This window comes from Lithobates pipiens, unplaced genomic scaffold (assembly GCF_037356315.1).
Source record: "Lithobates pipiens isolate NorthernLeopardFrog02 unplaced genomic scaffold, aLitPip1_a1.2 Scaffold_8, whole genome shotgun sequence".
In the NCBI taxonomy this organism is placed as follows: Eukaryota; Metazoa; Chordata; class Amphibia; order Anura; family Ranidae; genus Lithobates; species Lithobates pipiens.
In genome coordinates, this window is record NW_027507903.1 from 561,373,276 (window position 1) to 561,387,676 (window position 14,401).

At 43.1% G+C, this 14,401-nt stretch overlaps 1 protein-coding gene across 6 annotated transcripts in view; it reads right to left on the bottom strand.

Annotated features, from left to right (window-relative positions):
• Positions 1-14,401, bottom strand: part of LOC143960982 (cAMP-dependent protein kinase catalytic subunit alpha) — a 103,493-nt gene that overhangs the window by 20,435 nt on the left and 68,657 nt on the right. For all 6 annotated transcript variants that reach the window (XM_077470069.1, XM_077470068.1, XM_077470070.1 and 3 more), the window contains 5 exons: positions 12,797-12,858; positions 6,002-6,130; positions 3,230-3,328; positions 1,092-1,174; positions 884-1,010 (listed from right to left, as the gene is read on the bottom strand). In XM_077470069.1, the coding sequence (XP_077326195.1) occupies positions 884-1,010; positions 1,092-1,174; positions 3,230-3,328; positions 6,002-6,130; positions 12,797-12,858 (500 nt within the window). The remainder of the gene's footprint in view (positions 1-883; positions 1,011-1,091; positions 1,175-3,229; positions 3,329-6,001; positions 6,131-12,796; positions 12,859-14,401) is intronic.

Consider the following 14,401-nt stretch of genomic DNA (forward strand, 5'->3'; position numbering starts at 1 on the left):
GCTCTCTGAGAACCGAGCAATGGGTGGTGTTTGATCGCTCAGTTCTCAGTGTTCGAGATGCCGGGGGAACAGATGCAGCATCCAGCTAGGCAAACGCATCATTCCCATACATCTCTTTTAAAGGAGAAAAACAACAAACCTTTAAAATTACTTTAATTCTAGCAGTGCCAGAAGATCAGCTCTGTGGGGAGAAGATTTTAAACCTGTACAGCAGCCAGCTGGAAATGGGGCACACTTCTTACAATTTATTTTTTCAAATCATCATGATGGGTCAGAAACTTACCGATATTACAGATATTGACCAGACCTGCCACCCCTGTGGCACTCCCTGCAGTCTCTGCCATGTCTGTAAGCGGTGCAGTGGGCATCAGAGAGATGATGTCATCGCTCACTGCCCACCTCGCATAACCGCTGTTCTGCCCCCTACAGCTGGGTCGCGAAGGTTGCTCTGGACAGAGCTGCAGCTGAGCAGAGAGATAGTTATGTCATCTCACTGCCCACATGTGGAAGTTTACCCACTCGGACGTCGCTGGGGAAATGCGACAAGCTGCATATGGGTGGCAGGAGACAGTAACAAGTGACGGTGATGAACGAAATATCGGCACCCGATATTGGCCATCAGCCTGAAAGGCGGCCAAAAAAATAAATTAAAAAAAAAGGTATCAGGCCTGAAAAAACAATATCAGTCTACCCCTAGCTCGAGGTTCCCAACACTAAATGAAGGTAAAAGACTCTGCTTGGGATTCCTGTCTACCAGACGGTAGAAACATTGTACTAACCTGAACATGAAAACACTGGATAACACATATAATGCAATAGGACAAATATCAAGGTAAAATGGATCTCTCTGTTCATATTTAATCAGCATGTGGATGTACAATACCTGTATGTAACCTTGCTGGTCTATGAGCAGGTTTTCTGGTTTCAGGTCTCTATAGATTAGATCCAAAGAGTGCAGATACTCGAACGTTAATACAATCTGAGATGCATAGAATCGGGCGTGAGGTTCACTGTACGGGGAAAGGCAAGATGTTAGCAACATGTGGACGGAAATACTCCCTTCATCTTTAAAATGGTAAAAAGCGCATTACCTGAAGCGTCCGATCCGGCGCAAGTGAGAGAACATCTCACCCCCTGCTACATATTCCATAACCATGTACAGGTTAGTGTTGTCCTGAAAAACAGAGCAGAGGTAGAAGATAATGGGGAAACTGGAGAAGTTAGAGCAGGCTTTCCCAACCTTTTAACCCTAGAGGAACCCCAAAAATAATTTTCAAGTCTCGAGGAACCCTTACAAAAACCAATTCATCAGGGGTCAATAGAACAATGCCCCTTATAGGAAGAATGTTCCCCTTAAAATGGTGCTCAAAATGCCACCCTTAAAGACAGCTAAAAATATATTTGGTGTCATGCTGCTGGCTTTGCTAAGTGATGCTGAACCTTGAACTCTGTAGGCACCATCAAAAAAGGTGGTTCATCAGCCACAGGTCAAAGAACCCCTAGCAACCTCTGGAGTAACCCCAGGATTCCACGGAACCCTGGTTAAGAATGACTGGGTTAGAGGAAGGAGGCCAACGACAAGACTATCATTAACGAGATGGATGATGATGGAGCCCAGACAGGAAGGGGTGAGGTAGACTGGTTATAATGGGATCATGGCATCCGGGAGATAAATCGGTGATAGCAGTGCATGGTCAGAGGCAGGAGGTAGTAAGGAAGGCAGGTTATGATTGGACAAGTCCATCAAGGTTGGACTTGATGGACTTGTGTCTTTTGACCTCACCTACTATGTAACTATGATGGTGGCGATAGTACAGAGGCTGGGCACATTACAGCAGACTGGTAATAAAACTGTGCTGGCAGAGAGGCAGGTGGTAGTGGGGAAGGTCAGTAATGATGGTGGTGATCGTATAGAGAAGACATTACAGCAGAGTGGTGATAATATTGTGCTGGTAGAGAGATAGGATGTAATGGGACAGACCAGTTATGATGCCAATGATCATATAGACCAGCCTTTCTCAACCTTTTCAACACAGAGGAACCCTTGAAATAGTTCTCCGCTCTCAGGGAACCCCTACTAAAAACTAGAAATTTACAACTCATGATACATTAGTGTGATGGTCAGTGGGAAGAATGGTCCTTACACTTGTGGTCATTGGGAAGAATTACCTCCTTATTGATAGTTAAAAAGATCAATGGTGTGAGTGGGAACTTATCCGAGAGGCAGAAATTGCCCAACGCTGAAGGAACCCCTAGCAACCTCTGGAGGAACCCTGGTTGAGAATCACTGATATAGAGGCAGGACATGTTACAGCACAGGGAGAACATTGTACTAGCAGAGAGACAGAAAGTAGTAAGGAGGGCTGGTTATGATGTCAGCGATCGTATAGACGCAAGACACAGATGAGTGGTGATAACATTGTGCTGGCAGAGAGGTGGAAGTGAGAAAAATGGTCATGATGACAGACACATTACAGCAGAATGGAGAGAACATTGTGCTGGCAGGAAGGCAGGAGGTAGCGAGGAAGACAGGTTAGCAAAGTGGGGACAGTATAAAAGATAGTAAATTACAGCAGAATGGAGATAACACTGTGCTAGCAGAAAGACAGGAGGCAGTGAGGAAGACAGGTTAGAAAGGCAGGACACATTACAGCACAATGGAAATAGCATTGTGCTGGCAAAGAGACAGGCAGTATTGAGGAAGACTAGCTATGTTGGCGGCGATCGTATAGACGCAGGACACATTACAACAAACTGGTGATAACACTGTGCTAGCAGAGAGACGGAGTAATGAGGAAGACCAGTTGATATTGGCAGTATGGAGGCAGGACACAACAGCAGAATGGGGATAACACTGTGCTGGCAGAGAGATGGGCGGTATTGAGTAAGACAGGTTACGACAGAAATGGTATAGAAGTAGGACATATACCAGAATGGAGATAACACTGTGCTGGCAGAGAGACAGGAGGCAGGGAGGAAGACTGGTGAATAAATGGTGACAGTATAAAAAGGTAGAATACTGCAGCAGACTGGGGAGAACACTTTGCTGGGTTGGAGGCATGATGTATAGAGGTTAACCGATGACAACTAAGGACGGTGGACATACAATGAGAGTTAATGGTTATACAGTCATAGAAAAAAAATATATAGCAAAACAGATCCCAGGAGCGTAATAAGCAATAAAGTTTTAGACCATATACAGATATTCAGTGTGTTTCATGTAATTTACCTTGAATGAATACTCCAACCGAACAAGAAAAGGGAAATTAACAGCCTGTAGGATCCGCTTCTCATTCAGCGTGTGCTCAATCTGCTTCAATTTCACCACCTGAAGACCAAGCAGAGGGTAAGAATTAGGGCCTTATTGGTGCCGCAGGCAGTAGAGGAAGGTAGAACATGCCAGCACAATCCTGGTGTCCTCCAGCAACAAAAAAACTTGGTTACACGAGGGTTGGCGTGGTGAAGGCAGAAGAGGACCAAAGAATAGTTGGCCGACCAAAACCCAAAACCTAGAAAAGTGCGATTTTCGCTCTGCCTGACCCCCAGTAATGAGATTATTACACGAGAACAGATCAAAGCTGAACAGTCAATGCCATTAATAAAAACTGGAGGGATGAATTAGCTAAGGCACCAAAGGGTAGACATGTTATGGGCCAGTCTGCTTTAGGGCGTGTTTAGACTTGCGGTTGGGAAGGGAGGGGGCAGTAAAAACAGGTAGCTGAGCCTAGTTTTTATTGCCTCTTCCCCTTAAGCTAGATACATGCTGTGACAAAAAGGATTCCTTCCGATACATTCAGCTGGCAGCACTGCCACAAACACGACCCGTTCAAGTGAATGCGGCCACGCTGTAACTACCCTGCAAGGGTAGGATTAAAACAGGCCATGAGGTGGAGGCATGACTTGATTGGTTATAATGGGGTGCCCCCAACTTCCTTTTTTCAAGGTCATAAGGAGCTGTAGCCTAGTAATTCTTCGTACCAGGAATATATCACACAATGATTTTTTTTATCTGCAAGGCAAAGGCCTAATGTGCTAGTACGCATTGCATACTAGCACATTATGAGACACGGCACTTCCGTGTATGCACGCAGGATCCACCGTTTATGGCACAGGACTCTGAAGGAGCGGTTCGGGTGGCCGTTCCTTCATAGCGCATGCGCCAGTGACGTCACTAGCTGCATCTACATTAAATATCTCCTAAACTGTGCATGTTTAGATATATACACTACCTTATTATGGCTTACCTATAGGTAAAAAGTGATGCATAGAAATGTACTCCCACTTTAAGGGTTAACAAAGTCTACAAGGTAAAGGGACTCTTGCTTTTCTGCAAATATTAAAACTTGCTCTGCAAAAGAGCATGCAAGCCAGATTCCCATATCTACAAAATGTATTTTTTACGTGGACAAATCAAAACAGCAGGAGGGGGTAGGTATACAAATTTGTAGTTGATTGATTTTTCCAGAGATCGGAACGTGATTGGTATAGGCTATACCAATCATGTTAGGATCTCTGGAAAATCAATCAACTACAAATTTGCCAAAACGATATAATGAGGGCCTAAACTATCCCCTCAAACTGTAACCATTCAGGCAGGTCATTGCCTCAGCATGGCCCCCCCAACTGGTCTGCAGCTACACATCCCCATACACAACACACTGCGATAAGGTAGTGCAAACATCTAAATGTGCACTGTTTACAAAATATTGACTGTAGATGCAACCGGTGGCATCACTGGCGCATGCGCTATGAAGGAACAGCCAACCGGGGCGCTCCTTCAGAGTCCTGTGCCATAAATGGTGGATCCAGTGTGCATGCGCGGAAGTGCTGTCATTGCCCTGTGTTTACACCTTTCTATTGGAACCGGCATTCACCCTTCCAGCTATTTGAATTACAGTATCGCTTCTATTGGATTTGGAATACATAGGCCAGTCTTCGCTCCCCACATACATCAATGAGCCTTGGCTGCCCCATGACCCTGTTGCCAATTTTTCCTTCCTTGGACCCCTTTTGGTAGGTCCTGACCATTGTAGACTGGGAACATCCCACAGGAGCTGCAGTTTTGGAGTTGCCCTGACCCAGTCATCTAACCATTACAATTTGGCTTTTGTCAAAAGTCACATTTAGAAACCTTATGCTTACATTTACAGAGAGACAGAGAGACAATTTATTTAGGGCTGAAACAACTAATCGATTTCTATTTTCATGATCGATTAATTGGCCAGTAACATGATGTTGTAAAAAAAAAAAAAAAAAAACTAAAATTTAAAATTAGCCCTTTAAGATACAAATAGAGCAAATAATCGCTACTGTAAATGTTACTTTGACAGTTCTACAGTATAAAAAAAAAAAAAAAAAAAAAAAAAAATATGAACCCCTTACAGTAGTAATTATCTGCTTTTTTTGTACTATAAAGGGCTTGTTTTATTTTATTTTTTAACCCCCATTATGTCACTAAACGTCTTAGTCCTGGTTCACATCTATGGTGTTTTGCAGAAACGCACTACAGTTAATTTACATGATTTTCTATGGGACACGTTCACATCTATGCTTTTTTTTAGCCGCTACGAATTTGGAAAGGTTAGGGAGTTTTTTTAAAGTAGATATTTATGAATAAATTGCCTTTTTTTAAACTTTACATATTAACTAAATTATACACCACACTTTTTTTTCCCTTTTTTAAAGGTTATTAACTGATTAATCGGAACAATAAAAATCGGCCAACTAATCGATTCTGAAAATAAATTGATAATTGTAGCATATATATATATATATACACACATACACACACACACACACACACATACTATATATACACACATACATACGAGAGAGAATTTTTATAATATATATATATATATATATATATATATATATATATATATATATATATATATATATATATATATATATATATATACACATACATACATACACACATATATACTTTTCCTTTAAGCACATAATATCAGGTCCATGAGACTCAGATTACAGGCCTTACCTTTTGCTTGTCCAGGATCTTCATAGCATAATGATGCCCGTTCTCCTTATGTCTTACAAGCATCACTCGTCCAAACGAGCCTGTGCCCAGTGTCTTAATGCGTTCAAACTGGTCCAGATGAGCAGTGTTCTAAAGAATGACAGATAAGGAGGACTAAGACTACATGTGCACTGTGTGTATGGGTCTATACAATACATAGGAGTTTCTACAGCTTACATGTTCAGCATTATTCATCAAAAATACAGCACCAAGTGCCACACCTGCAGCGACCATTTAGAAGTCATCTTAGCCTGGTCAGACTTCAATTAAAGGGATATTAAAACCTCAGGTTTGTTGAGCACTTTCAGCAGTCGATTTAAACACTTACTGGACATGCAGCTCCTTTATCTGTTAATCCTTGCCCATGTCCCAGGTTAAGCTGGCACCATGACCGCTGCCCCAGGTTTCCGCTTTCAGGGTGGCTCCTTTCTATTGCAGCATCCTGCGGAGTCATGCCGGGACAAGAGTTGTCTGCCTACACTGTGTGCATCAATAGAAAACACACAGCCCAATAGCCCAGGATGCCAAGGCACTCCCCTGCTAACAGACTGACAGGAGACTGCACTGTCCACTGTTAACTGTTTCCTGTGAAGACCGGATGTTCAAAGGGGCAGCACTGAAATTTGTAAACTGCAACTGCTGGGCTAAGAATTTAAAAAAACAGTTAACTGGCATATGCGTTTTTTTATTTCTGTGCTCAATGTGTTACACTAAAAACCCTCCTGAGGGTCTAACCCTGGTTTACACTGCTGTGACTTCTCATGCAACTTGCTGTGACGTAGAAAGTTGTGCGACAAATCAAAACGCATTCATTTCAATGAGTGTCATCTTTTCTGCATCTTCCTTGGGACAGGCGTGCCATAGACTGCAATATTAAAATCACAAAATTCACAAGGAAGGCGTTTTTGTCTTGTCTTTGCGACTTTGGCTGGGAGTTCAGAGGGATTTGCAAGTTTAATAATAAAAGTGTCACACTCTGTATGGTTGATTTGCCAAAGTCACAAAACATCAAAGCTGTATTAAAAGGCCATTGAAGTTCCAATGCAAAGTCACCCTGAAAGTTGCATGCCCTTGGGGTTGCAGCAGTGTGAAAGGAGTTTAAAGTGCATTCTGATTGGCTGCTAAAGATTATGGAGTTTTTTTATTTTTTATCTTTTCATGCCTCGTTTCTCCCATTGTTCCTGCTGCTTCTGGCTCAATCATTTAGATTTGTTATAGGATCCACTCACATTACAACATATTGAATGGATTTCATGTATTGGTGCAAGACGCACTGCAGTAGGCCGCACAGGACCCCTTAAACCAGGGGTAGGCAACCTCGGCCCTCCAGCCGTTTTGAAACTACAAGTCCCATGAGACATTGCAAGAGCCTGACCATAACAGTCAGGACTCCTAGAGGCAGAGGCATGATGGGATTTGTAGTTTCACTACAGCTGGAGGGCCGAGGTTCCCTACCCCTGCCTTAAAGCAGAAGTTCACCTTTCATAACATGTTACACCCATATTCGTGGTGTAACATGTTATGAATGCACCGGCCCCTGCACCTCCAGCTACCCTGCTTTCCCCTCAAAGCAAAACGGGGTCCTGTGGGGCCCCGCCCACCCGCCCGCGTCACTCATTCACAGCGTTCTGTAAATGGAAAAAGGACAAGGATCTTTAGCCTCTGCGGCTCTCAGCTTGTAGTTTTCAATGCACTACCAATGGTGCTGTGGTAGTTCATTCATTCTTCTGGTCAGCATATACATCGGCTTCCTCATACAAGATACGGGCAAGCCTATACACTGACAGGTCTGCATGAGACCAGCAGGGCACCAGATCCCCTGATCACTGGTGCAACGCTTTAAAGGCTCCTGCATCAAAAATAAATGTACTTTTTTTACCTGCAAAAAAATGTGCATTTATTATTTATTGTGAAAAGGTGAACTTCTCCTATAACACCAGGTCATTGTGGCCACGCTCATTACCTATGCTGAAACACATTAGGGTTGATTTACGAAAGGTAAATAGACTGTGCGCTCTGCAAATGCGGTTGCTTAGAAAATGAGGCAAAGCTTTACTTTGCAAAGAATATCCAATCACATGCAATGAGGAAAAAAAAAAAGCATTTTTTGCTTTCACATGATTGGATGATGGAAGTCAGCAGAGCTCCCCAATTTACTAAGCTCTGGAGCAAACGCACTTGCAGAGTGCAGTCTAGTCCCCTTTAGTAAATTAACCCCTATGGTGTCATTCATTGTATTGAACAACAACAACTCTAAAAGGCATAGGATCTCTAATGCACTTCCAAAAATGCAAATATCACCTATTTTACATACAATGAGGTAAATCACTGCCCAATTCATTATACATTGTGGAATACATGGGCCCTAAATGAATGGGTTACAATGCTGTTGGCGTTTGTTCATGGCACACTGCATTGTGCTGGGCCTCAAAACATTGCAGTGCACGTAGAGTCTGGAGGTGCGTTAGGGTACCATTCAAAAGCTAGTGAAATACATAAAACGTTACCTGTGTTATCTTTCCTGCTGCAGATTTCAACTTTATAATACAGAATGCCCATCTGATAAGACTATTTCAGTTCTAAAAGCTCAACTCTAGGCACCGCAAGTCCTTTAGTGTAAAGGCATTTGAAGAGTCCTTTGCCTCCAAACCCACCTCCAGTGATGAGCCCTCTTCCCGCAATCCATCTAGTTTATTTACTGGAGGATGTACCTCTCCCACTGTCCTTCCACCCTGCTAGGATGGACGCCCCGCACATCTCAGATCCAAGTGCTATGGTTGTCTCCACCTCCCTCTTCCCTTGGTCATTCAGAAGAAGCCCGGGCCTTCGTGTTTTGTGGCTGGGGACTATCAGAGCTGCAGTGCTTACATCCTAGAGCAGTGATGGTGAACCTTGGCACCCCAGATGTTTTGGAACTACATTTCCCATGATGCTCTGGCACTCTGCAGTGTACTGGAGCATCATGGGAAATGTAGTTCCAAAACATCTGGGGTGCCAAGGTTCGCCATCACTGTCCTAGAGGGATGGAATTATAGTAGGAGTTGTACTCACCCCCCCCCCCCAAATGGTAAATACTAATGCCCCGTACACACGATTGGACTTTCCACCAACAAAACCGTGGATTTTTGTTTCAAAGGGCATTGGCTCCAGCTTGTCTTGCATACACACGGTCACACAAATGTTGGCCAACAATTACGAACATGGTGACATACAAGACATATGACGACCAGAGAAAAAGGAAGTTCACTGGCTATTGAACTTCCTTTTTCTTGGGTCGTCGTACGTCTTGTACATCACCATTCATATTTGTTGGCCAACTATTAGGAACGGCTCCATCTGCTTGATTCCGAGCACGCATAAACTTTTGTGCAACAAACTTGTGTACACACAATCGGAAATTCCGACAACAAAGTTTTGTTGGCGGAAAGTCTGAGAACCAGCTAGCCAACATTTTTTGGTGGAAAGTCTGACAACAAATGTTCGATTGAGCATACACACAGTTGGACTTTCTGCCAACAAGCTCACATCCAACATTTGTTGTTGGAAAATTTGAGTGTACGGGGCATTAGACCTCGTTCACACGGGTGGCAGTAAAGAAACAGTAGTTGAGCTGCAGTATTTTATACAGATATATTTGTGGCAGGGATCCAAAATTTTACCTTGCGAGTCATCAACCCAAAAAGAGGAACAAAAAGAACAGCAGTCTAGGATGGCTGATTGGTATTGGATAAAAACGTCAAATTCTAAGATATCAGAATTTATTATAAACCTGGCATAACATCTCCCAACAAATGTGTATAAAGAGTTCATCACGTGTCATAAAAAGAGGGAAAATTCATTCTTCCATGTACAGATGTCACATGTTCCAAGACTCTATATTTGCATATAACAAAGTTCTTGGAAGGATTTATATCATATCTAAAAATTAGAAAAGAGTATAATGGAGATAACATTCCAATGGTGCAAAGACAACATATACACGGCATTCTTATCCTGAAAATCACATAAAATCAATCCTGCCCATCAGGAGAAGGCAGCAAAGGACCAAGAAAACAAAAGACTTTATAGAAACCTACTGGATTTGGTATATTTTTTCTTTGCCTTCTTCTCCTGATGGGCAGGATTGATTCCATGTGGTTTTCAGGTAAAGAATGCCGTGTATATAAGTTGGGCTATGCACCATTGGAATTTTATCCCATGATCTTTTTTTCCCCCCAATTTTTTATTTTTTTTGCAAAGCTTCCAAGAAATTTGTTATATGCAAATATACACTCACCAGCCACTTTATTTAGGTACACCTTGCTAGTACCGGATTGGACCCCCTTTTGCCTTCAGAACTGCCTTAATTCTTCATGACATAGATTCAACAAGGTGTTGGAAACATTGCTCAGATTTTGGTCCATATTGACATGATGGCATCACCCCGTTGCTGCAGATTTGTTGGCTGCACATCCATGATGGGAATCTCTCATTCCACCACATCCCAAAAGGTGTTCTATTGGATGAGATCTGGTGACTGTGGAGGCCATTGGAGTACAGTGACCTCATTGTCATGTTTAAGAAACCAGTGGTGAGATTATTTGAGCTTTATGAGCAAGGATGGGCTCGGGCGTGTTGGCAGCTCCACATGCCTGAGCCCGTCAGGAAGCTTACACTGCGCAGGCAGTGAGACGTTTCTCGATCTCTGCAGCTGTGGACCAGGAAACGTCTCACTGCCTGCGATTAGCACTGCTCAGTGTAAGCTTCCCGGCGGGCTCGGGCATGTGGAGCTGCGAACACGCTCCAGCCCATCCTTATTTGTGACATGGTGCATTATCCTGCTGGAAGGAGCCATCAGAAGATGAGTACACTGTTGTCATAAAGGGATAGACATGGTCAGCAACAATACTCAGGTAGGCTGTGGTGTTTAAACTATGCTCAATTGGTATTAAGGGCCCCAAAGTGTGCCAAGAAAATATCCCCCACGCCATTATACCACCACCAGCCTGAACTGTTGATACAAGGCAGGATGGATCCATGCTTTCATGTTGTTTACACCAAATTCTGACCCGAACATCTGAAATAGAGACTAAGACCAGGCAACGTTTTCCAATCTTCTATTGTCCAATTTTGGTGATCCTGTGCGAATTGTCGCCTCAGTTTCCTGTTCTTAGCTGACAGGAACGTCACCCAGTGTGGTCTTCTGCTGCTTCAAGGTTGGATGTGTTGTGCATTCAGAGATGGTATTCTGCATACCTGGGTTGGAACGAGTGGTTGAGTTATTGTTGCCTTACTATCATCTCAAACCAGTCTGCTCATTCTCCTGACCTGTGACCAAAGGCATTTTGATCCACACAACTGCCTCTCACTGGATATTTTCTCTTTTTCGGACCATTCTCTGTAAACCCGAGAGATGGTTGTTTGTGAAAATGCCAGTAGATCAGCAGCTTTTGAAATAATCAGACCAGCCCCGTCTTTTCCCAAACAATCACCTCACGTTCAAAGTCACTTAAATCCCCTTTCTGATGCTGGGTGTAAGTCATCTTCATCTAGATGCCTAAATGCACTGAGTAGCTGCCATGTGATTGGCTGATTAGCAATTTGTGTTATCAAACTATTGAACAGGTGTACCTAATAAAGTGGCCGGTGAGTGTAGAGTCATGAAGAAGCGGCTTGTAACCGAGATGTACCATGTGACATTTGTAAAACAGAAGAATGAATTTTCCCTAATTAAATGACACGTGATCTTACCATTTGTTGGGAGATTTTATCCTAGGTTTATAATAAATTACGATAGTTTAGAATTTGCCATTTTTATCCATTACCAATGAGCCATCCTAGATCACCTGGTTTGGTTGTTCTTTCTTTGAGCTGCAGTATTACCGTCTACTATCAGCTCACCTAAAAGAACCTGCAGCCACTCAGAGCTGTACACATCATGGGCACCACAGAAATACCACCTGAAATGCTACCCATAAATGATAACATTAAAAACAGGACAAATAGAGAGGGGAACAGACAGCAATAAAAACTGACAGGTCTTCTAATCCTTCTATACTGTATCAAAAGTCAAAATAAAAAAAAACAGAGTTGTAAACCCTTGTGTTTTTTCACCTCAAATGCATCCTATGCATTAGGGTGAAAGAACGTCTGGCACTGCCCCCCCCCCCCCCCATTTTACTCACCGGAGCCCATTCGTTCCCTTGGCGGAGACGCGCTCTAGCTCTCTGGCAGGCGTTCTCGACTCTTGATCGGATAGATTGATAGCAGCGCAGCCATTGGCTCTCGCTGCTGTCATTCAAATCCAATGATGCGGGAGGCAGGGCTGAGTCCAGCTTTCTGTGTCAGTGGAGGCAAATGCTGGACTTGGGAGCACGCCCGCAAGGTAACCCCCCGGGAGAGTGCTTCTCCTAGGACAGTGATGGTGAACCTTGGCACCCCAGATGTTTTGGAACTACATTTCCCACGACGCTCATGCACTACAGTGTAGTTGAGCATCATAGGAAATGTAGTTCCAAAACATCTGGGGTGCCAAGGTTCACCATCACTGTCCTAGGGGGTTTACTGTAGCGAGGAGACGCGATTGCCGCCGGCGGACCCCAGAAGATGATCGGGGCCACACTGTGCAAAATAAAACTGAACAAACAAACGTTTACCATCAAACGTCTACCAGGCTGTCCCCATCTTTATAAAGTGGATTGGAAGCCATACTATAGACATTGTCCCTGTGTGTAGGAGGTCATGCAATGTGCACAGCGCAGAGAGTTGTAGAGTTACCTGTGCTGGGTTTTCCCATTTCTTCAAAAAGTCTTCCTTTGCTTTGGCTAGGAATTCTTTCACTGCAAAAGACAAAGAAAACAAAGAAAGATTAAGAACCTGAAGAAGATTCGGACATTCGACATAAAAAAAATAAAAATAAAAAATCATAACTCCACAACAAAACCTCTAAATAATCACTTCGCTGGACGAACGTCACACACATTCCTACAGGCTGTATGAATTTTGTCTGTAATTTCTGTAATAGACAAATTCCTTTGTCAGCGCCTTCTAGTGGCAGGAATGCAATACAGCATTCTGGCATTCCTCAATGAGAAAACTGTACTGCATTGTGGCCACTAAATGGAGCGGACTATCATAGGAATCCTTCATAGGAATCCTTCATAGGAATCATTCCATTACAGAAATACCTGCATAAATGAGTGTGACATTCACCAATAAAAGTACACTTTTTAGTCATCATGGGAACGGTTTTATCTACCAAAGGAATTGTGTAAAAACAGAGCTCTTGCTTGCTGATTGGACAACAAAGAAGAAGCAGACAAATGGGGTCACCCTTCTGCTCACTCCTGGTAGCACATGTGTACTGCAGCAGAGCCAGATTGGCTCCTAGAGCTGCCCCTCCATGTACACAATATTGTCTTGAGTATTGTGGCGCCTGCCTTTATACGCACATGAACTTTAATGGTATCCCAGTCTTAGTCCGTAGGATCAATATTGAGTTGGCCCACCCTTTGCAGCTATACCAGCCTAAACTCTTTTTGGAAGGCTGTCCACAAGGTTTAGGCGTGTTTCTATGGGAATGTTTGACCATTCTTCCAGAAGCACATTAGTGATGTCAGACATTGATGTTGAACAAGAAGCCTGGCTCACAGTCTCCGCTCGAATTCATCCCAAAGGTGTTCTATCCGATTGACGTGAGGACTCTGTGCAGGCCAGTCAGGCTCCTCCACGCCAAACTCACTCAGCCATGTCGTCTTTATGGACCTTGCTTTGTGCAATTGCCTATTTTTTGCTAGAAAATTACTTAGAACCCCTAAACATTACATATTTTTTTTAGCAGAGAATCTAGAGAATAAAATGGCGATTGTTGCAATATTTTATGTCACACGGCATTTGTGCAGCGGTGCTTTTTTGGGGAAAAGAGACACTTTCATGGATTAAAAAAAAAAAAAAAAAAGAAGTTTTCCCAATTTTTTTGTATAGCGTGCAATAGCGGCGCTTTACATTTTTTTACAGTTTAGTTACAGCTAATGCTAGAATTATTGCTCTGACGATCGTGTCGATACCTCACATGTGTGATTTGAACGCCGTTTACATATGCGGGTGCGTACGAGTTTGCTCGAGCTCGCAGTGCTGGGGCGGTTTGAAAATTTAAATTTTTAGATCATTAAATTGGGTTTTAAAAAATGTCATCACTTTTATTGCTGTCACAAGGAATGTAAACATCCCTTGTGACAGTAATAGGTGGTGACAGGTACTCTTTATGGAGGGATCGGGGGTCTAAAATACCTCCAATCCCTCCTTTGCACTTCAAAGTATTCAGAGCACCAAAAACGGTGTATCTAAACATTGCATATTTTTTCAAATTCGGCGCCATTGGCA